This window comes from Lissotriton vulgaris, chromosome 12 (genome assembly GCF_964263255.1).
Source record: "Lissotriton vulgaris chromosome 12, aLisVul1.2, whole genome shotgun sequence".
In the NCBI taxonomy this organism is placed as follows: Eukaryota; Metazoa; Chordata; class Amphibia; order Caudata; family Salamandridae; genus Lissotriton; species Lissotriton vulgaris.
Genome location: NC_141700.1, coordinates 36,206,938 through 36,231,576, shown reverse-complemented (window position 1 = coordinate 36,231,576; position 24,639 = coordinate 36,206,938). Strand labels below are relative to the sequence as shown.

General features: G+C 45.1%; 1 protein-coding gene across 6 annotated transcripts in view; it reads left to right on the top strand.

The window, feature by feature from the left end:
- Positions 1–24,639, top strand: part of EPS15L1 (epidermal growth factor receptor pathway substrate 15 like 1) — a 303,568-nt gene that overhangs the window by 5,032 nt on the left and 273,897 nt on the right. For 2 of the 6 annotated variants that reach the window (XM_086946918.1, XM_086946916.1), the window contains exon 1: positions 9,461–9,553. The exons of the other annotated variants lie outside the window; for them this stretch is intronic. In XM_086946918.1, the coding sequence (XP_086803044.1) occupies positions 9,476–9,553 (78 nt within the window). In that variant the 5' untranslated portion in view covers positions 9,461–9,475. Of the gene's footprint in view, positions 1–9,460; positions 9,554–24,639 lie in introns of those variants that run through there. 6 annotated transcript variants of the gene reach the window in all.

The following is a 24,639-nucleotide window of genomic DNA, read 5'->3' as shown; positions in this document are numbered from 1 at the left end:
AAGTATTTGGAACCTGTAAATACCTAGCTCCAGCCTTCTGTGTAAAGAATGAACTGTGGCTGTATTAAAGTATTTAGAACCTTTGGGCACCCTTCACTAACCCTTTGTATGAAGCATGTACCAGGGTATTACAAAAGTATTTGACACCTGTAAATGCCTATCACCAACCCTGTGTGTGAAGCATGAACCAGGGCTGTTGAAAAGGTTTTGGAATCTATGATTACCCAGCTCTAGCCCTCTGTGTGAACCATGAACCACGGCTGTACTAAAGTATTTGGAACCTATGAATACCCAGCTCCAGCCCTCTGTGTGAAGCATGAACAGGGCTGTATTAAAGTATGTGGAACCTGTGAATACCCAGTTCTAGTCCTCTGTGTGAAGCATTAACCAGGGCTGTACTAAAGTATTTGGGACCTGTGAATACCCAGCTCCAGCCCTCTGTGTGAAGCATGAACCAGGGCTGTACTAAAGTATTTGACACCTGAGGGCGCCCATATCCAGCCTTGTGAGTATTGCACAAACTAGGGCTGTACTAACGTACAGGGGATCCATGTCCAATCTCTTGGGTGAAGCACAACTTAGGGCTGTGCAAAACTATTGGGGACCCTTGTGCAGCCCTCTATATTAAGCTTGGAACAAGACTGTACTAAATAAAGTATTTGGAACTTTAAAGTACTCGGGTCCACCATACTTCATGTGAAGTATAAACCAGGACTAGGATACAGTATTTAGGGCCCTTGCGTACCTCTGTCGTGCCAAGTTTCGTAAGTATGAATCAGGAATATGCTAAAGTAATTTGAATCTGGGGGCACCCATCTGGAGTCCTCCATGTGAAGCATGAACCATCATCACTATAATGTACTCATTCCTTCAGAATGGTTTTCTTGCACAACTTGTACATTCATTCTCCTTTCTTTTATATATTGCGGGGATTAACGGCCCAGTCTTTTTTTTGCTCCCTGTTTTTAATCATTTTATCTTGTATCTTTACTTTTGACCGTGTTCCTCTTTGTTGGGTGCTTTCATTTGATATTTACACCTATAACCGGCATGTCTCTGGCTGGCTTTCCTTTTGAAGACTAACCTGCTCTTCTTCAAGCCTTTTCATTTGCTAGTATTGTTTTAATTTTCTCATATTGTTGGGCTTCATTTTCGTGCGAGTTTTGACATGGCAGCTGTCAATCAGACTAATTGCTAAAAGTATATCTACAGCTGATTTGAGTCGTCCCTTTAAACCATTGGCTTGCTTTGACCAGCCTATTTCAGCCATTGTTTTGGGACTTTGTCTTGGCTCAGCTGAGAAGAGTATACATCTCTCAATTAATGTATTTGGCCTGTTTGAAGGTACTCTTTCACCTACAATAAATGATCACGTTGAACTGCTAGAGGGACTACTTTTCAATGGGATCACGCTCTGTCCAATATAACTGATTCCCTACTGTAGTTCTCGTTCTAATGTGCTAACACAAAATATGTAAGCACTTTTAACCTAGACGTGTCCTTGACAATGCTTATTATTCTGCTGGGCTCAGGATTCTACGTCTGCATTACCAATGATTTGTAAAATGTCTATTTGCTGTGTCACATCTGTCACACGGACTAGCCCTGGATATTTGTACAGCTCCTCTGGTTTGAGTGCCGTGGTGGGCTTTAAGAAACTTTTTAGGAGCTGATACATATTTCTGTTCTGAGCCATAAGCTCTTATTTTGAATTACCTTTAGTTACTGCTTCTGCCCCAGTGTATTTTGGGTATCTTGGAAGGTATTGTTTTTGATATTTTTTATGGTGTCCTAGGTGTAGTTCTGTGTCTTTTGCCACATATTTATGTCCTTTTTTTGTCTTCATAAATATGCTTTTTTTACTCCTATACTTGCTCGGACTCTATCCTTTTCACTCTGAGCCTTTACTCAGTGCAGAGCCTTTATGTTTACTGTTATCATCTGTAATAACTTAAAGTGATTCTTTGCCTTCACGAATGCCAGTTTCCAATATTCTAATATAGTATTTAGTAGTAGTACTCAAAGCGACCTGCCTTTAAATGCCCTATGATAAATGAGACTGCTGAACTCGGCTTTGCTTATTTAATTCACCCTTAGAAGGATGAAAGACGGACTCTCTCTCTTCCCAGGATTTAACCCTCCTACATTTCGGTTTCTGAGAGTGGACTCTACCACTGAGGTTTTTTATTGGTACACAAGGTTCTTTGGCGCATAGAACAGTATGTATGGTCTACATGCGTAAAGCACTTGTAGACAAAGGCAGTTGTTTCTCCAGTTTTTTAGTGTTGCTATAATTTTCTTACTGTCTATACTAACCAAGTTGGGTTTTCTGCAGTAGGTTTCCTCTTTTCAAGAGAATCAGATGAATGTATCTTACTATTCGGTTCCTGTCTACCTCATTGTAGGCTTTCTCGCCTTTGCACGAGGCCTCTCAATAAAATAACCAGTTTTAGTTTCACCCCCCACTTTGACCCTCCCCGTCCCAAAGTTACCATATTTCCAACAATACATTCATCTTAAGCATGAAAGTGAAGGTAGCTGGTTAATTGTCTGTGCTTAAGGCTTCTATTTTAGGCAAACATTGTAAGTTAGATTCACTGTGTTAAATTAATATTTAGGGACATCCATAGAAACCCCCCATAGACCTTTATAGCAGATAAACACCGCCACTCACGCTGTCTTATTCCTTCATGCCACGTAATGCTACAACAAGCATGCCCCAGTCAGTCTCAGGGTCTGTTTTTGCGATCAGTCCTGCATTTACCATCAGTCCTGCGTTTGCACTCACTCCTGCATTTGGTCTTAGTGTCTATTTATTTATTTAAACGGTTTTATGTAGCGCCGGCTAGACCCAAAGGTATCAGAGCGCTTTACAAGGGTTGGGAGTGGAACACATTGCAATATAACAATAGTGCAAGAACAAAATGCAAAGAACAGTAATACATGGACAAAATAGTTGAGATAGCGTGGGTGGTCAGCCAGGGATGGGAAAGTATGGAGGTAGGGGGGAAGTGAGGAGGGGGAAGGGCGAGGAGATAGCATGTAGGAGTAGGCAGTGATTATAAGAGAACTAGTATGGGAAGGGTGGAAGTATATGTGAGAATGAGAGGAGGGGGTGATAAGTCGGGTATAGTGAGGAGAGAACATCTCACAGTCGTGGGCAGGATGGGAAGCCCTGTTAGGTGGCAGGATTAAGGACCCCAGTATTTGTTGAGAAGGTGCCGCTTGAGATCTTTTTTAAAGCTGAGGTAGGAGGGGTTGCAACGTAGATCTTTGGGAAGTGAGTTCCAGATAGTTGGCGTATTTCCTGAGAGAAAGTGTTACTGGGTAGATTTCTTGTTTACTAAGGGAGGTACTAGCATGAGAGTACTTGTGCTCCTCATTTCTCTAGAGCCGCCCGCTTTGTGGAGTTTGTCTGAGAGATAGAATGGGGAATGATGATGAAAGGCTTTATGCGTAATGCAAGCATTCTTGTAGTGTTGAATTTGTGCTGGGCGTTGTAGAGTTCTCGTTTTATTAAAGTGGTACCTTCTCTCCTGATGGAAGGTCGATTCAGCCAGGGTCCTTCTTACTCTCTACCACTCTTCCGGAAATCCTTATCCCAATCTCTCTCCTATTTTGAATTTCACCTCTTCTGCAGAACTCTTAAGATGTTAGTAATATGGATCGCAGCAGGGTAGGAGACGATTCTCTTCTTGACCCTGACTTCATTGCTACCTGCTGTCATTTTATCACCGTGGGAAGAATCTCCTGGGGTTTAAACTAGCCTCTCATGTCTCCTGTACCCCACAGGATCATTCTAGTGCTGCCCCCGAAACCTTGACCCATCGCTTATCAAAGCCTCAGTCTTATCCAACCTCCTTTACGGTAATGGTCTGTAACAGGCCACCTTTGCGTACTTCAATTGTCCTCTTCAAATCAATCATAAAACGGACGCCCCTCTTCTCACCACATCAAGCAAAGAGAAACGCATTTCCTTAGGCTACTAAAATTGCTCTGACTTCCAGTGAGCCATTCCATTAAACGACAGCCGTCTGTATCAAATCGACGAGTTTTTGAATCACAAACTTGCCTTTTATCCCAGACCAACACCCATTTTTCCAGTACGTGTGTTCCTTGGACCACTGTTTTAAATTGTGTGCTTGGGTATTTGTATAGCACGAACTTCGTCAATAGGCATTGGAGTGCTGTCCAGGGCTGAAGGCAGAGGCACCATCAGAAGGTGAATCAAGGTTGAGTTTCTGGATTTTGAGAGCGAGGAAGACTGTTTACTGTGCCGCAATGCTGTGTTCTTTTAATACACATGCCTTCAGTTCTTTCCTAAATTGAAAACGGATAGGTACTTATTGAGACAGGATGTCATTTTAGATATTGTGCGCGTAATAGAGAAACCCTGTTAACCTTTTTTTTTATTTTCTTGCATTTATTGGTCTCGAGCATGAGGTTGTCCAGTCTGAGGGTGTACCAAGAGCCACCAAAAAGTGGTGAGTTTGTTGGGCAGGTATATGGGATGCCAGTCCTGATGGCTTTCTAAATGGTGTAGCTGGTTTTGAAGATGGTGCAAGGTGGAAAGACGAGTCGTTGGAGTTCCATAAGAATGGCAGTGATGTGGCCATATTTCTTGAGGACCCCAACGAGGCTAAAACATGCACTTTTGGAATCTGTGTTTTGCCTCATGGCGACAGGTCCATGTCTTGGTGGGTCCACTCAGACTTTCAATTCCTTGAGGTGGATATAAAATTATTGTATTGTAATTGCAGTTACATAGTACTTACTACCACTGTTCTCACACTGAAAGAAAAGGAAACTATGCTATCCAGACTGTTGACTTCCTTCTGCAGCCTGCGGAAGTTATGGCCAGGAAGGACACGTCACCAAGAAGCAGTCGCTTACCGTAGCTTGTTATCCTGTGAATGGATTCAGGAGGCATGTTGAGTGGTGGAGCCATCTTTGTGTAAGATAGAATCATGGGTACCATCCATACTTCTCTAGGGGGACACACCCATCTCTCCTCCTAGCTCTTCCTGTCCTCTCTGTAGAAGCATCCCCGAAAATCCCAGCCATCTCACCACAGAGTACCATTGTAGCAGTAACAATATCTGGGCCATCCCAGACTCCAGATCTCACCTTACACACATTAGTTAAAGCAACTGTACACAGTACACTCACTTCGTGCGGCTGTGTATTACAATATATTAACTTATTTACTGGATGATCATTCAGCTGGTATTGGGGTTCAGATTAACAGGAAGCAACTTCACAATGTACTCATTTATATCCAAAGCACAAGCTCGTTGTGTGTAAAAGAGAGAATTGTGGCAGTATACTTTCCTCCAGTCTATGTCCGGTGGAAAAATGCTATATTTTTCCATTTCTCTTTGAGAATTCATGATCAGGCTGGTTCAGAGTTTGTTTCTGCAAGAAGACCGTTTTGAGTGCTGAAAGGAGACACTTGAATGTCCTTTGGAGAAGTGGTCAGAAAGAAAGTTAACAAAATGCTAAAACATGCGTTTCGCACAAAGGAACACACTGTAAAGCTTTCCCCATAACTATGTAGCAAAATATATTGCTGCATGTCATGTGATTGCTTACAGCTTTGAGGCTGAGTGTGTTAAAATGTTTACTACACATTAGTATGTGACATTTTATCAAAATATCCAAAAGTGAGGGTAAAAAAATAATATAGCTAAGATATGTATCTCTGTGGTGTGGTCTGCTTCTTGGTGTTGTTGCCCACGTCTTGCTGTTGGTGCCTGCACCTCGGTGGTGTGCTCCACGTATCGGCGATGTGCTCCACTTCTTAGTGGTGTGGTCCACGTCTCAGTTTTGTAGTCTGCATCTCGGTGATCTGCTCCACATCGCGGTGGTGAGCTCCGCATCTCAGCGCTCTGGTGTTCATCTCACTGGTGTGGTGTGGTTCTGGTTAGACATCAACTGTTTGCCCAGGTATATTTGGTCTTGCCAGCCTTTGTATCATTTCTTCCATCTGTTCAACACCGTATAATAATAAGAGTGACCATTTTTATGGAACAATGTAAACTAAATTGTCTCTTGGGGCTTAAACATGGTCAGTTATTCCCAGCTTAATATTACTGATTTGATTAAATCACAAATGCTGAAAGGCTGGAGTTGCCATGCCAGGAGGATAAACCTGTGATTTGCTGGTTACAGGCTGATGTGTGCAGCAGGCACTTGCCACTGGACTGCCTTCCCACCAGTCATGCATTCCTATCGAGGACGGTCACTTTTTGCTTGCAGTGTAGGAGGAAGGAGTCGACGAGTAGATTTCTCAGTGAAAGGTTTTGGGTCAAGGGATACAGCTGAGATCAGATAAGATGAGACCGGGTGGCAAGACTTGTCTATCCAACACCTCAGACCGAATACCTCCCAGCAGGCTGTAGGGCTGGCACTGAATGTTTCAGAACAGGCGACAGTTCTAACAGCCACCGACGACCTTCTTTCTTCGCTTGTTTACATGCAAACCTCCTGCTAGTGAAGTCTGAGCTGTTCAAAGATTGCTTTCAACAGACACACACATAACAGAGCAGCACAGCGGCCAAGAAGAATTTCACAATCACTTACTCAACGACTAGACGGATCCTAAACCTTCTGTAATGGCTCGTGTTCATTCCTAAGATATCATTTTCTTTAAAAATGCTTCTGTTCTTTGCTCTTTGCTTGGTGTTAACCTCAATCATATCCGGTTCCCTTTTTGGTTTTTATTCCGAATATGGTGCATTTTCACCAAAAGCATCAACATACTTCTTGGTAAGAGGAGAGCTGTTTTTACTCCTACAGTGCTCAGTTTTCCACGTGGAGTTGGTTGTGAGCTGGTGAAGAGCCACAAATTGAGGCAACTTCTGATGCTGTGATCCTGACATGTGTCTGATGATTGGTGGACTTCTGTTGCTTTAGCAACGGCAGCCGGGTCAGAGTATACCTCTAGTTGTTGAAATGGGTTTAAATGGGTTGGTACCAGTATGTTGTTGTCAGGTTATCATCTGACATAACATTAGTCCTACATTTCACTTCATGAGAGTTAATTCTATAAAAACGATACCCAGTGGAACAATGTTTGTAAACCGTATTTAGGAAGCACTATATAAAACTCAAAATAATAAGTCTTTATATCAGACGGTTTTGCTGTACATGATATTATAACATACAACTGATTATAATTTGTCGTATCAAGAAAGTAACTGAGCCAGATACTGGCAGGTATGTCCTTTAATAGCTTTGGACGGAAATTAAGGAGGACGTAGGTAGTGTGGGAGGAGAGACCCCTCTTATCCTCGGTGCATCCGTTCACGATGCATTCATTGTAGAAGGACCTTGGCTCTGCAGAATAGGTGTGCGTGGAGATAAGATCTTCTTCCTGTGCCAGTTCACTGATCAAGTTCTAGCAGGCTTGATTTTATAAGGTGAAGATACTTGTCCCAGCTGCCTCCAGGCGAGACCATGCGATAAGGACATTGCAAAGAGGTCTCGGGGGTTCTGACTCATTTTCAGAGCTTGTTGGTGCTGTCGATTCCTGGAGAGCTTTACCTTTTTCAGAATATTTATTTATCTGAGAGTTTTATATAGCGCTAGCTAGACCCGAAGTTATCAGAGCGCCTCACAACAGCAAGTGTTCACATCAAAGATAACGGGCCACATTACCACGAACCAGAAATTGAATGAACGTCTTTAGTTCCAAGCCATTCGTGCACCCAAGTTTACATTTCCAGATCGTATTTTGCTTAGGCTGGATGTGGCGCGTTGCGCTTGTAACGGAGTGCGGCTGTTGGTAACAGTAGGCCTCATGTCCAGAGGTCCCAGAGAGGTGGGCGTGCTGAAACATGCACACATTTCATCTAGCTTGGAATGACGAAAGGCCAAACCAAACCTCACACAATGTAACACAACGACCTGAAGGTTGCAAATACGTGCCTGACTCAAGGGGCATTGACCAATTTAGAAATGTAATGGGATTTTTGTTGCTGGCGGGCTCAGTTTAGATGTTTTTAGGGGTCTCATTCTGCGAAGAGTTGTGCCCGGTGTTCCCTGGGAGGTTCTTGGGCATTAAGAGCGGCCACTGGTTTACCCCCAGCGTGCCACGACAAATGAAACAATGCCAGGGTGCTAAGCAGTGAGATGCTTAGGATCTGCCATGGTGGTTCTGCAGGGATCCCCTGAGAGCGATGAAGTCCAGTTAGGGCGGGAAATGAGAGCTGGGGGGGGGGGGGTCTCCTGCTAATTGAATGTATGGCCGGATCTGCCCTCGCTCATCAGGGCTGCCAGAGCCGGCCCCAGCTCCAGACACGCGTCCTTCGGCCTCTGCATCAAGGTGAGGGCTGCCTGGGAGCCCGGCTCCGGCACCCTGGGAGGCCTGGCATTGAGGAGAGAGGCGGGCCCGGCCTCTGGCTGCCAAGGAGCGGATTAAAGGCAACATACAGCCGGCCATGCTTCATTAGGGCACACACGCGTGCATCTTAGACTGGCGGCTGTGCGGCGCCGGATGCGTCTCTTTATTGGAAACAGAGCCGGGGGGACGCGGCGTGTTTCTGCCACGAGGCCCTGTGTCCAAAGCCGGCGCCCCGCAGCCTAGTGACCGTGTTTAGAGCTGGATTTCTAAAGCGCCTCGTGCGCCCTCCTCAGTTCCAGGCGCATTGGAGGGTCTGCGGCAGGGCTGATGTTGCCTGAAAGGCTGTCCACGTTTTCTCGAGTTTATTTACAGGCGGGTGGACGGAAGCCGAGCAGGTGTGCTGTTCAGGTGGGCTCGTGTTCTAGCGTCCGTCATCGTCTGCTTGCGTCCAGGCGCTGTGGTGATGGGAGGGGTTCTTCTCAGCCTCTGATCTGCCGCTGTGGAGGCGAGGGCGGCGCTCGTGCATCTTCACAAATAGGGGGTTGCGCTTGTTCCAGTTATTGTCCCTCTTGTGTGGCTGCTGTCCTCTGTGTGACTGTGGGCGGCAGTGAATCGTCACGTCCGGTTGGCGAGGGCTCCATCGGTGTACCTTCATGGGACAGGTGGAGCAGAGGGCCCACCCCGTCAGTTTCATCCCACAGGTACTTCAACAGCGAAGGAACTGTCATCGCACGGTTGATACCATGTCCTTTCACTGCAGGCCTGTGTGTACCCTGGTTCCGGGGCAGCCCCTTTGTATCTTCTGCGGGGGTGCGGAAACAGCTGGGCACTAAGCGCGCAGGGACATCCGCAGAAGATGCAGTGCAACATTCAGGGCTCGAGCCGACGGGACAAGCCGTCTACCCACTACTCTCAGAGTCTACCCTGCTCCAAAGCTGGGCGCCTTCAGCGGAGTGCCGCGGTCCTTCCCAGTTCTCCCTATGTGCTGAGCGCGTCCCGGTGCCCTGTTCAGACACCGGGACAACCTCAGCAGCGCCTGCAGCTGGCAAGGATGGGGCAGATCAGATCCCAGCTGGGCCCATAAGAAAGGCAGAAGCTCAGGGGCCATCCGGCCTCTTTCGTTGGAGTATCATGGCCGGGAGCTATCGGGAGCCTCACACCTGCACGCAATGGAGGGGAAACAAAGGCCCACAGCTTATCACTTCACAGGTACTTGAGAGACATGCTTTGGACTTTCTTCAGTCCCTGTATATGAGACTTGCAGACACTGTAAGAATGTCAGATGGGTTAATCTGTCCCAGTACTGACATAAATAACAATTTACATGCCACTATATTGCTTTATTTCTTTTATAGCGCTTTAGCACTACGGTAGTGCTAAAGTGCTATAAAAGAAATACAACAAAATAGTGGTATTTAAATGATTTGTGTACATGTGATGGGAAAGCGCTCTGACACCCTCTTTTAGGATGAGTTGTGCCACTACTATCCCAATACAAGGTGTCAAAGCATTTTTAATCACACCTACAGTTTATACATTGACAATAAAGCCTATGTGTGCAAATCAGTATAAAGGATGTGTTACATAAGACAGTGATGGTCACAAGATGTGGGAGCCATATGTCCTTCATACCTCTCTGTGATATATTAGAAGGATTACAGTTTATGAGCTGCAGGTAACAAAAGGATCCATGTCTTAAAAGCAATTTTATTATAGGAGCTTATAGAGCGCCTGGTGACGTCTCTCGACGTGTCCCCGCGCTATGGAGAAGAGTGTTGCTTGTGTGGAGCAGAGCATCAGACAGTTTAAGTGGTGAAAAGATATGTTTTTAGATGTTTCCTGAAGAATGTTTCACTTTTTTCCTGTCTGATGTTCATAGGAAGGGTATTCCATTCCTTGGCTGCGAGAATGCGAAAGGATCTACCTCCAAGTCTGGCTTTTTTTGGGCGCATGATCTTAAGCAAACCTGTTCCCTTCGAGCGAAGGGATCTGGAAGGTTCATAGGGTGAGGCTAAGTCAAGCAGATAGGAGGGGGCTCTGTGGTGAACAATTCTGTGGCACCAGAGAAGGGCTTTGAATATTATTCTCTTTTTTATGGGCAACCAATGTAGAGCATCCAAGGAAGGTTTGGAAGGAGCTCTTCGCGGAAGTCGTAGCACAAGGCGTGCTGCTGAATTTTGTAGGACCTGTAACTTCCTGATGTTTTTTTCTGAGGTTCCCAAAAGAAGCACATTCCCATAGTCAATTCGGGATGTGATGAGGGCCTGCGTCATGGTACGCCTGGAACTCAGGGGAAGAAGATCCAGGGTGCGACGGAGTGTCTTCATCACTCCGAAGCATTTTCCAACTGTTTTTTTGACATGACTGTCAAATGAAAGTTTGGTGTCAATCCAGACGCCCAAGTTCTTGGCCTCCTGACTGGGGGTGGGTAATGATCCCAGACATGAGGGCCACCAATCCTTGGTCCAGTTGGTGTTGTTCCCACCTATGACAAGTACCTCTGTTTTTGTTCCGTTTAATTTGAGGCAATGCTCGTTCATCCATGTAGCCACCTTGCACATACATGAGTTGAAGTTATCTGCCTCAGAGGAGGGGGATTGAGACAGGGAGATCAAGAGTTGAGTGTCGTCGGCGTAAGAGACAAGCTCTACGCCGAACGATTGGATCACCTCTGCCAAAGGGGACATATATAAATTGAACAGGGTGGGACTCAGGGCCGAGCCCTGAGGTACCCCCTGTTCTAAGATCAAACTTTCAGAGAGATAAATCCCTCTTTGGACCTGAAAGCTTCTGTTTGTTAAAAAAGCCTTCAGCCAGCATAGAGCCTTTGTAGTGACTCCCGCTCTGTTTAGACACTGTAGCAGTATGGAGTGAGCTACAGTGTCAAACGCGGCACTGAGGTCCAGCATGATCAAGGCCATAGTTTTGCCTTTATCAGCTCCCTCCCGCAGAGTTTCAATAGCTCTTAAGAGAGCCGTCTCTGTGGAGTAACCTGTTCTGAAACCCGATTGTGATGGGTGGAAGATATTTTGGGTTTCGAGATGGGTCATTAGTTGGGCGTTGACCACTTTCTCGGCCAACTTGGCAAGGTAGGGGAGTAGGGAAATTGGGCGAAGATTCTCCAGTATGTCCTGACTTAAATTTGGTTTTTTCTTAATGGGAAACACTATGGCTTGTTTCCAGTCAGCAGGGAGGGTGGCTGTGGAGAAAGATGTTTCCAACATAAGTCTAAAGTGTGGCTCCAGGACCGGGAGGCTAGCATTTAATATTTTCGGGGGTGCGGGGTCACGGGGAGATCCAGATTTAATCCCCTTACAAATTTTTTCCAAGATTTCAGTTGGAGGTACAGAGAAGGCACATAGGTGGATAGACGTGTTGATGTGATCTACATTCTCTGAAAAATCAATGCCAGATTTTATATTGCCAGAAAAATTAGCGTATATGTTGGTGATTTTGTCAGAAAAGTATTTCGCAATTTTATTACAGGTATCCACTGAGTCTTTCTGAGAGGTAGGGTTGGACTCGACTGTGGAGATCTCTTTATAGATTTGAAATAGCTCTTTAGAGGAGTTCTCCGCTTCCACAATGCGTGTGTTATAATAGGAGGCTTTGGACGCTCGCACCAGTTTATAGTAGTTTTTTTGAGCTGTTTTATATCTGATTTTTGTTTCTGGACAGAAATTTACACGCCAATCTCTTTCGAGTTTTTTGCATGCTGTTTTAGCAGTCTGGAGCTCTTGATTATACCAAGGGGCAGTTTTTTTTGTTCTAGTAGCATTGGTAATAGTGCGGTTGGGGGCGGTCGTGTCCAGTGCTTTAGCGATATTGTTTTGCAGCTGAGCATATACAGTCTCACTGTCATTTCCTTTTGGGAGGCCGGTGGCCTGGATTATGTGAGAGAAAGCATCTATGGAGAAATTTTTCCAACTTCTACGCTTGAAGCGCTGAGAACTTTGGTTATATAGCTCCGCCTTTTCTAGTTGAATAACTATCGGCACTATGTGATGATCAGACCAGGGGATTGGCTGAGGATCTAAGGTCTCAATACCCTTCCAATTTCCAAAAACAGGATCTAATAAATGTCCGTGTTGGTGTGTGGGGGCAGTGTTTTTTAACTCTAGTTCTAAGGTGTGTAACTCAGATCTGATTTCTGCCGCCTCTTTATTAAGTGAATCGTCAAAATGGACGTTTAGGTCACCAAGTACTAGGAGACGTGATTTTTTTATCGCCAGATGAGTAATGGCTTCAACCAAAGTAGGGGTGAAGTCATACAGTTGTCCAGGGGGCCGATACACCAGGATGCCTGAAAAGGAATGATTCGGACCAGTGGTGATTGTAAAAGTGGCCGCCTCACTGTGATCAATCAAGATATGGGAGAGGGTGCATTCTAATGGAGTCTTAGTGGCTATCGCTATGCCTCCCCCTCTTCCATCTTTCCTATCCAACCTGGTAAGGGTAAAACCAGGCGGAAGAGCCTGAACGATATCGGGCTCTGAATGTTCATCCAGCCATGTTTCAGTCAGAAACAGGATTTGAATATAGTCTTCCTCGAGCAGATGAAATATTTCTAAGCTGTGTTTGCGAAGAGATCTGCAATTAAGCAGCGCAGCCCTAAGTATATTGATGTTACTGGGCAGTATCTGATTGGTGACAGGGGCAAAAGTGCAGGTGGGGCAGTTTACTAGTGACAGGGCGTGCATCGAGTGTTTGTTGCATGTCAGAGAGGTTGGACAGATATTCAGCAGGTCTTGTCTGCCATACCTTATAATTGTCGATAAGGATAAGCCAGGGGTTGTGGCCCCGCGCCCCGTCCGGCCGCGGACGGGCGCAGACGGGCTGGACTTTGGCTCGACTTCGGCGCGCTTCCGGCGCGCCCGCTGCACGCGTCCGCTGCGCGGACGCTGTCCTAAGCACATTTATCCTAAAAGGGGGAGGGGTCGCTAGAGCGCTGAGTTCAGCTCCCAGAGCCGGATGTTAAAGGCTCCTCCTCGCCCTCCGCATCAATCGTCCATGATTGGACGCGGCGGACCGGGGCGGGAGAGGGAGAGTTAGTGTGCAGGAAGTACAAACAAAGAATTCACCACACTGAGCGTTTTAAAATTATAGCCTGGTTGCTATTTAAAAACATTCGCCGTAATAACAGCGCGCACAGTGTCCCTCAAATGCTGCAATTAATAGCGCCGAGTGAAGGGGGCTGCCTCTGCCACCGGCAACACACTGCTCCACAGCGAGCGCGAAATCCCTGCAATTTAAATACCCTCGTCAGTTTCAGCGTCGCTAGAGCGCTGAGTTCAGCTCCCAGAGCCGGATGTTAAAGGCTCCTCCTCGCCCTCCGCATCAATCGTCCATGATTGGACGCGGCGGACCGGGGCGGGAGAGGGAGAGTTAGTGTGCAGGAAGTACAAACAAAGAATTCACCACACTGAGCGTTTTAAAATTATAGCCTGGTTGCTATTTAAAAACATTCGCCGTAATAACAGCGCGCACAGTGTCCCTCAAATGCTGCAATTAATAGCGCCGAGTGAAGGGGGCTGCCTCTGCCACCGGCAACACACTGCTCCCATAACCCAATAACCCACGTATCCATTTACATAAAATAAAAATCTGTCATCTGGGTGTTTCATCATGTGCTTTGCAGTAGTCATTTGAACCCTCTATGCTACTTTGATTCAAATCTGTGACTAGGGAAAACTCAGGTCTCTCCAGCAAACACGTTATCCTCCAGACTTATCTTACCATTATTTCCTGAGATTTAGCTGGCTCACAAAGACCTCTGCAGCAAGTGCCTTAACCCTATAAGATACTATAAAATGCAGACATTGGAACCAATTGAGCAGAACAGATTTACTGCCACGTTTCTTTTTGTTGAGAGTTTTCTTTGTGGCATGGTTTGAAAAGAAATACATGTATAAATTGAGGCCCATATTTTGTGCTGGGGTTGCGTCAATATGTTTGCACAACCCCAATGCAAAATTGAATTTGTTAAATTTTGTAATGTGCTCAAATGAACTCAAGATAGACTTGCTAAACCTATTTAAGGTCTTAAGATCTGATGTCACTTCAGTGATGTCACACTCTGTGAAATGTACACCCTTGAATGTGGCATGCTACATTTTTCATCCTTCCTCTGCAGCACCTGACCTCGGCTTTTAGGGCATGGGTGGACTGAAGCAGTCCTCAGAAAGAAAATAGCTACCGATATGAATTGACGATTAATGTAAATCGAGTAAACCTGTGCACAACAAAATAAATAAAGCTATCTGAGCTGCCCTCAGTTCTGGCTTGACACTTTTGTTCCCCAGTGGCCTTGGGCGGTGAGAGGATGGTGTTCACATAAAACTCTTCTTTTTTTCCAAAAAGGAAAAATACGTCATCACCAAAACATTCCTTTGATATTTGCTTTTATTGCATTAAAGCTTTTTAAACTTCAAGGCACAATGAATATTTAATGCTTTTTTTCAGAAACAGAAAAGCAAATGATTTCCTTAGAGAGAGCTCTGCTAGCCACGCCTGCTAGTGGTATTTGAGACCTCTTGTTGTCCAAGGTCTAAAAAACAGACTGCACCTGAAATGTTCATGTCCACGTTTACAATACTGTCAGGCTCTTCTCATGCCAAAACCGGATAAAAAAAATCCTGCTTTTGTGCACAATTAAGAGTTTGCGCCCAAATCGGCGTCCCAGCTCATGTTTAAATTTTTCATCTGCAGGTTATTACGTGATTTGCACCATATGCAACCTAGGGGAAACATACACATTTTTTGTGTAATGCCTCTTTCCAAGGTTCAAAGCTCAGAATAGAGCAGAAATTGTGCATCCAGCGATTGTCGCCCTTTTGTGTTATTGTAGACTGCTGATTTGCCATTACCACTCAGATTTGCTATCAAGTTGGACTGCTGGTCTAAAGGTTTTAGTTGTGGCAGAAAGACTCCTTTGCACTTTGCGGCCTCCCTGCCCTCTGTTTGTGCCTGGGTCTGACCCCTAAATCCTTCGATGGTGCTCACATCTTTTTATTGTCAACTTCTAAGTAAATACCACCTCTAATAATAGTTACAACATGATGCTGAGACTCACTAGGCAATCTCTCCAGATGGAGACTTCATGTGGCAATAAAAGATGTTGTCAAAGGTCCTTAGGTGACGCCACTTAATTAATACCTGTGTTTTCATGAAGTTGTCCTGCCCATCATAGCTCCGGTTAGGTCTCGCCCACAGACAACTTTGTTGAAAACCTACTGTGGACTATACAAATACTCTACAGTGGGCTTCGGTTCAGACAATTGGGCAGATTTCTGGTCAATCTCATTTGCTTGCATCTTATTCAATGTCTTTTTTTCCTCATCTTGATTTTCCTCCGGAGCATAGATCTTTCTGATTGAACTCCTTTTAGCCTTCCATAACTTCACATGAGGGAACTACGTTTTAGGTTGAGCCTAGCTCAGCGCGCATGCGCTGCTCTAGGAGAGGGCCTTTTGGAATCACTCCAGACTTTCAAGAGACTTCTCTGTGTCGGTCGGACTCCTCCCACACATTCCATTGACCTTTGCATGTGGCTTTCAAAAATGAAAGCAGGCAAATGGCCAAAGGCGGGGGTATGTCCCGCCTTTTCTGAAAACGTTCCCTCCCATGGTCTATGGGTCTCGATCGGGAGCAGCGGTGTGCAGTGTGCCAGCTGCATTCCAGGATCGGGTTACTAATTAACCCAGCGTGGTCAGTTTCACTTTCGCGACCGCGCTTGTCTGCCTTGTTTTCTTTCAGGGTGAAACGTCCTAGCAACTATAGCTAACGAATAACTCAAAATTCCAGTACCATGTACGTCACTTATTGTTTTATAACTAGAAAAAAAAATCTAGCAAGGTAACTGGGCTCATCACGTGGCACGTAGCGCTATAGCAGAAACCATTAAAGTAAACAAGCATTGGCATAGTCAATACCTTAAGTCAACATTGCTAAAACAAACGAGCTAGCAAAATCACCAAAACTTAATCCCATAAATGGTGTGTGTATCACTATCACTGTGAGGAACAACTTAAAAATCTTGCTTCCTGAAGCTGCTGATCCTACAGTACAGTGGTGTGCCTTTCACTTAACAGCCAAAAAGCAAACACCAGGTGAGACTGGCCGTGCAGATAAAGACGAGTAAAAGCAGTGTGCCTGTCACCGTGGCAACAGACAACAAAGTAAAACAAGATGGAAAAGTATGTGCTGTACGTGAAGCATGCCGACGTGATTGCAGGGAAATAGAGCTTGTGTCTACAGCGTAACGCGTCACAAACTTAGCGCGTGATTCACTTCATGGATGTGTGCTCGCAGGTACGAAACGATGAAGGCAGTACGAACTAAGGAGTTCTGCTGCGCAGGAGCCCACGCAATCAAAAAACACCAGTAACAGCATTTTTTAAAGCGCACAGCAGCCATTCGCTTCCCCAACGCATCCAATGTAACGTATTCGCACTGAGCGTATAAATCCAAACAGTACCACTCAGATTGAGGAAAAAACACTTTACAATCCAAAGCAGCCACAACCAAAATGGCGGCCACTTATAAGGTCCCAAAGGCAGGACCTATTGGCTATGGCAGTGCTTGTTTATTTTGCTTCCAGCACTTCATGGGAGTGCAAGTATTTTCTTGCTCTCTCCCCCAGTGTGCTGCATTCCCCTGACATACCTGCTCCCCTCAGCTCCTGTGTTGCTTCCTCTGCCCCACCACATCTTGCTCTGTTTGATTTTTGTCTTTTTAATGTTTGTTTAAACTGGCCCGCCTCCTTGTTGCTGCCCCCACTCAACAGTTATAATCTTTAGGCAAATGTGCCTTGGAACAGTTTGTAAACTTTTTAAAAAAATGTACCTCTCCAAGATGTTTATTCACTATCTTGTGATGGTCGATTTTAAAACTCAGTAGCCCTTCATATATCTTACGCGCCATTACGCCGTATATGTCATCACGCTGGGGCTGTGTAACTTTGACTCAATGTGCCCATGCATGATGATAACGTGCAAATTTCATTGTTGTAGCATCTCTTGGCCTTGCCAATGCTAATTTTCATTGAAGGTATTGGTAATCAATGTAAGCCTGGGAGGCAAGAAGACCACTGAGTATTGGGGTGGTTGCAAAAAAATTGTCCAATTATTGTATGTATTTGTTTGTATCTCTGACCTCAAATAAGGTAAAAACTCTGCTTTGCACTATGAAAAGGTACTTACAGAAGTGTAGTATGCTCTTTATACAGTAGAAGGTGTAAATTGAATCATCTCCACGTTAGTGCCTCGAATGGCTGTATGTTTGGACACCACAGTACATAAGCCTTTCTTCACTGAACCCATAAAGAAAACAGTCAAAAATGCAAACCGGGAGAAAACTGAAGTAACCCAAGAAATTGTGGTATTGCTGTCGCTAGTTGATGAGAGCAAGCACTGGGTGAAAGCATTAAAGGCAAATTAGCAACTGATGAGTCATGGGCCTGGTTTCTGGATTTAAGGATGGAAAAAAGGCAGATTAGAATTTAAGGGGTAAAAGACCCTGACTCTTGCGCTGGACACGTTAGTAGATCTTCTCCGCGCTTGACAACACTATTGCTTTAAACCCGTATTTAGTTTGCGAGATTCGCCCACTGAATCCTCGTTCACAAAGCCCCTATGCGATGCAAAAAAAAAAGTAGTTGCAAATAACTCGAATGGAAATGGCGTAATGACAACTGTGCTTCTATGGATTAGCTGGCCTATTTCTCTGGGTTTAAAATATCTCAGAAATTAATTTGCAAGTCCAAGGCAATACATTTTTTTTAACATGCATCTAAACAGTAAAAATCCAACCAAATAAATATTTTTAGTTTATAGAAATCTCGTAAGCAACTTGTCAGATACTCCCTCTTCTCAGGTATGTAACATCCTGTCCTGTTTCTTTCAGCTACAAATTGATCCAATCCTGGCTTCCCCATGTACAAAAAAGAACATGTGGCTGTCTCCCCCATTCAGTACACTAATGATATCCCTAGGAATGTTAACAATTTTGAAACACTCAAGACAGTTTTGTCAAATCAAAAACGGAGGACATTTCTTTTGGATGTCCGTTAACTCCCTGTACCACAACAATAGTGAAAGACCTCCGTTCATTCCTCATTACAATGCTAAGTAAGCTTTGCAACCTCATTTTAATTGCAGGTCAAGTCCATTCTGTCTGTTAATCTGCCATAGTCCTTAGCCTGTTAAAGAAACCCATCATCCCTCCATTATGACCAACTCTTCTTCTCCCACTAAAATCCTTGAAAGCTCTGTCAGCGGTTAGTTTTCTGCCTATATTGAAACCCTTATCATTCTGGGTTGCGTGACTCCTTCAGTACCGAAACAGTTTTGACCTAAGCAGCCAGCGACAATTGTATGCCTATCAAAAAACCCACCATAAAGTTTTAGCGACCTCTCTGCTGCATTCTGACACTCATTTTTGTTTGAACAGCTTATGGAAGGGTGCATTTCAGGAAATGTACTTAACATCTCTCATCTTTCCTGTCTGATGGATCACAGGCAGTATTCATGGCTCCAGTTCCTATCAATCCCCCGTTAAATCACTATTTTGTATGGTACCTCACGGGTCATCCCTTAGAACCACCCTTTTCAAAATCTGTGTTGCTCCTCTTTGATTCAGTCTATTCGAGTTACCCTATAGGCTTATGCTGGTGACACAGAATTGATCCTAAGACTTGACTTGGTGCCTGATGTAATATAGAGTTGCTTTAGGGATTGTGTGTGTGCTATTGCAGATTGGATGACTTCCTACTCTCTTTCTTTGAATTTGGATAAAACAGAATTAGTCCTCCTTCAGAAAACCCCCCCTTGGGAACTCAGCCTGGTGGCTGTTGAATCGTAGCTCTCCTCGGATCCCGGCTTTATCTGTTCTGAATCTTGGTATAATTTTTGTATATCGGTTATCCTGTGCTTCATAAATCAATTAACAGTCTTATGCTTCCTTTTGAGAATCCTGTGTAGTGTCTCTGTTTTGTTATGTCATATTGCAGAAATCAGTGATTTAGTCTCCTATCTCTTGACTGTTCTATTGCAGTTCTTCATACTTAGGTGATAGAGGCTACTTATCTTTCAAACTTCCATGCATACAGAGTGCTGCAATCAGATTAATGCAATGACTTGACCAATGATATATATGTTCACTTAACGCTTTACACTGGCTATCAGTTTACCAGCAGTGTATCTTCAAGTACTCTCCCTGGGCCATAAATCACTTAATGGAAAGGCACCAGCCTATTTGAAAAACCGTACAAACTGGAGCTTCCTTGGACTCAGCAGCTTTGAGGAGCTTTGGCTTCGCCCTTTCCACATCTTAGTAGAGCAGCAGTGTGCAAGGTAGTCCCAGTGAACTGAAAAGGCGTGGTAGGAGGTGCTCCTGAGGCCCCATCACCTGTTGGCATCCTGCTTACCAAAGTGTGTTTTGTTGGGCTACGAATAGCCAGCGACCGCAAAGCCAAGCTTTTTGTAAGTCGCCCTTTTGAAGCATCCTGACCTCCATAACAGCATTTGTCTCTATTTCTGTCGCTCTGTGCGGCACTGGTGGAAAACATAGCTGAGTAAAGCGGTTGTAGATTAGGAGGCTGGTGAACAAGCCTGGGTACCATGGAATTCCATTCAACATGCAGTTATACAGATCTGCGTCATGGGTGGCAGAATGTCGGCTCCGGTCTCCTTTCTGCTTCATATTCTGGACTGGAGAGGCATCTCTGGGTGGACCATTAGGATTGATGGACCCTCATGGGTATCTCTTATCAATCTCAGGGTCACTTAGATTGTGGTTAGTAGTTCAATTCGCAGCAAGGCAATGACCACTATGTAGTGGTCTTCATCTTTTAAAACGAGCCCTGCTTGTGACAGTTCTCAGCTGAAACCTAAAAAGGAAGAGCAGTTCGGTTCCTCTTTTTGTTTGCATGGTTTTCCTGTATCTGCACAAAGGACCCAGAGAGCGGAAAGGAGGAAGACATTCATTGCTGAGAATGATCACTGCTGCGAAGGGGAGGGAGGAAGTTATATAAAACCCTTGCGCTCATGCCACCAGCAGCAAACCCCCGGTGGGTTGGAATTACAATCACAATCAAGACAAATATGCATGTATAATTATACAGTTCACCTAGGACCCTCTGGGCCCTGGATATGAGTCCACTAGATGGATCTTTCCACAAGTTTTATATTAATGCATGTAGGGAAATTTCTTTATGTACATTTTGTGACACTCCTAACTTCGAAAGAAGCCCTACAGTTCTCTGCGGCTATGCACTAAAAGGGTGTTTCCTGTTGTGATGTCAGGGTCAGGAGGTCAACTAACAGACATCCTCTGGAAGTAGTTACCTCTTTTTTCACTCTTGAATCGTGTTGATTGTACTTGTGGAGTCCAGAGACGCCGTCGTCTACCTTAGAGACTTCGGAGGTGTCCCACGTCTATAATGAAGGTCAGAGGCATGCAGGCCATGCCCTAAAAGGATTCTTCCTCTGTTGTTTGTTCTTAATCATTTGTTTGGTGTCACAAAGTACATAGATGTCCCTTCTGTGCCTCATGATTACTCCTGTCATCTGCTGAAGCAGAGTTAGGCCTTCCGGCTGTCTATTATAGAGATGTCTGCATCTCTGAAGATTGTAGTGGGATCCCGCCTAAATCAGTGTTTATAACAGCTTGGGCTAAGAAATGAGGCTCATAGGCCACACGTTTCATGGCGTTCCTTCTGCATTGTGGGGTTTAAGAGATATCCCTTTCTTGCCCCATGGTTCTGAGGTGCTTCTTCTGTGCTACTGGTTCAGAGATATCCCTCCACACAACAGAGTTCAGAAGCCAACTTCCTAATGGGTCATCCCAAACACAGATGAGGCCTGGTATCTCTGCCACTGGGTGTGCCAATGGACAAACGTTATATGTTCATGGGAAATGCGCTACCAGTGGTTCCCCACTGTGCCTTCGGAACAGACACTCAAATGTTGGAGTGAGACCTAAATGGGGCTAGTATTTCCCGTTGTAGGCTTTCAGTGACTGTGGCAGAAGTGGAACAATGGACTGAGTCCTCGGCAAAGTAGACCTTGGTGGTCATTACCAACAGAGAGAAATCTCACAGAGTTCAATGGCGGTCCACACTCCAGCGCTTGAATGTCGAGAAGAACATTGAAGGTTTCAAGGGCCACAGTTGAGTTTGTCCATCCTCTGCATCCGGCTACAGCAGCCTGTGTTTTAAGGTTCTACTTCTGGTGTCTGTGTCATCAGTGGTGGTGGTGGAGGAAGGAGGAAGTTGTGGGGTGAAGGCTTGCCATTCAGTAACTCGCAGGCCTCCTCATTCCAAGACTGCAAAGGATGGGAAGGGCCTGTTGGCTTAGGAAGGCCATTGTAAGGTCGGGCACCTACCATGTGGACGTTCACATGTCTCCAATGGCCATATCAAGGTACATTTGTGTTATTTCCTTAGAACCATTAAACGACAGTGTAATATTCACATATGACACTTTCCATGTAAGGATGTTTACAGAAGTAAAGGTGGCCTCGCGCAGACCTGGCAGTGTGTGAATATTCCCTCCTTTGATTCTGTGCGAGCTGCTGCTGATTCGTGTGGGAGTTGCTCAGTTACATCCCAGTTTCACGTCCACACCCAGTCAGTCTCTTCAACCGAAAGTAGTTCGAGGCGTGGAGCCAGTTTCTGCTCCGGTGCACGGATAGCTCCCATGAAGAAGTAAATGCGGTTGTCTGCTTGGGTTTACATCTTGGCGCCTTCTACTTGGCTAACACCTCCAAGTTTCATGCGCCATAACTTTAACAGACTTAACGTTAAACTTTTAAAAAAAGTTTGTGTTCAGGACAGGGTAGGTTCTGGCAACATGCGTGCTAGTTGCTGAGTTCTTAGCATTTGTACATGGTTGCTGCTGTTCTCACTCCAGTCTCGGCACTTGACCAAACAAGTGTGTGATCGTTGGCAAATGACTCGATCTTCATCTGCCTATAATAATAGATATGTGGTATAGTATGCCGTACTGTCAGTATTTGCGTACAGCTGACGAGTCGCTGAACTGCTTTGCCACTATATAAGATATGTCTACTGTAAATAGTAAGTTATGAAATCCTGTTCTGTATCTAGAAGTCTCCTAATTACATGGCTTTAGCCTCTGCCATCCTAGTTTCTCTAATCCATTTTTAGCATTATACCTTTGCGTGGGTCACAGAAACGCATTTTCTGACAGTGTGCTGTGTGGCAGTGTGTAGGTGACACAATATTGTGTTTATTGTGACCCTATGTCAGATGTGTTTTGGTGGCCTGCATGAGTGACCAGAGAGGTGCTCTTTCATATCTTACCTTGGAGCGCAGGACAGATGGGCGTGCAAAATATATTAATTATAGTTAGGACTGAAACCAGAAGGCAGCAGGGTGCAGTGTGAGGTAACACTGAAAAAGTGGTAATGTGCAAGGCAGAGATGGTGAAATATTAGTAAAATGATGCCAAGTGGGTGTGAACGGGAGTTGGTGACTTGAGGAGCAGTAGCGATGCAGTTTTTTTAAGACCCAGATACTGGTCACTGCTACATAAATACACTTCACGAGAGAGGGAAGACTTGGAAGAGGCATTAAGGTGGGCAAACCGAGCAAACGCTTTACAATCTCAAAAAACACATATTTAACCTACTTTTAGGGTGAAAGATGCCATTGTTAGGAGCAGGGTTCACGCCCATAGCCCCTCCCATACTCCCAAAGGCGAGTTAGCACCAATCAGGTGAGCCCTAGTCATTTCATGGCTTAGAGGATACGTGCAGGCAGTGCATTGACACCAGGACACATGGGTGTGAGGAGCCCTCTGAATGTTTCCTCACAGGGCCTGGAGGCATTAGGGTTACAATGCTAACTGCAGTTAGCCAGAGCACAGGGACACTCAAGGTGCTGCTGCCACAATAAACATGTTTTCCGCTTAGTGTTTCCCCTCCTTGCTTGGCGCTTGGATGGCACCTATCAAATACATGAAATCTAAGCTGTTGCCCATGTCCTGTTTTCTCTGCAAAAGTAAGTAGAGCACTCCTCTTTTTTTAATGTGCAGCATTAATGACCGGGATTAGACTGTTCCAGGGATTTTTCAGACTGCTGTGGATTTATAGAGATTGGAACTGGGTTTGGTCAAGCTTGGAAGCTGGTATGCGGGCCCGCTTCTCCTGGATCTACAAGCTGTGAGGGACCGATCTGAAGCACAGGGACACCTCTCTGCGAGCCCCTCAGATCTGTGCTGAAAGTTACTTACCTGCTACCGCCTTTCAAGAATGTGGACTTCGAGGACGCACTGAGGTGTTTGGGCCCCATAGTCCTGGCGTTTGAGGGTTCACAGCTCAAAAGGGCCAGGCTGAGAGCCACTCGCAGAGCGAAGGGGGTTCATGTACTTGAGACATTCAACCTCCCTAAATAAAGCTGCTCAGAAGCGCCCCATCCTGAAAAAGCCACGATCAGGCATGAGGTGTTCATGGATAGGTTAGTGACTGCAAGCCCAGGCCTCCATCCTTGGTAGCGCCAACTAAACCTGTGCATATTACTCATTCATCTGCTTTTTGTGTAGCACCAGCATATCTTTCATCCCCTTCTGAGCTCCTTGTGACTTTGGGGAGTGAGGGAGCTTTGTCATTCGCCTGTTTCCATCCCGCTTGAGTTTACGCCTTATATTAGTATTGATCAGCATGCATTTAATAAAAAAAATCTGAGACAGACAAACAGTGAAAGCCAGAGCAAGAATAAGGCTGGAGACTGATCAGAACCGATCGACATGCACAGTGGAAGAAGTAAGGAAACTGAGGAATAGATCAGACTGCCCCACTTTGACTTTCTAAAGACTGTTTTGTGTGTCTGCGATGGCCGTAGCCATGTGGGAAGTCGGCTTTATTTGTGTGCAAACACAAGCTCTACACTCCTGGGTGAGACAGACAAATGGGTTTATTCAGCCTCCATCTGATCACACTTGTCTCGCACCTGCTCACAAACTTCTGCTAGATTATGTAGTCTCTTTTTTCTTTGCATTTATTTATTCTCAGCAATTGTTTTTAAGTGTAAATATACAGCATCTGTGTTTACATTTCTACACACAACAAAAACACGGTAATTACTGCATAATTGGTTCTTCTTTAAGTATAGGTTTGATCAGTACTTTGATTCGCTCGGAAACTGACTGCACAGTTTTATTAAAGTTTGAAAGGGATTTTGAGAGTGTCCGACAGTTAAGTTAGTAAATGTAAGTATGGGAAGATGGCGGCTCACGAGCTGCTCTCCTCCATGTATCACCTAAGTCGTGGGTAGC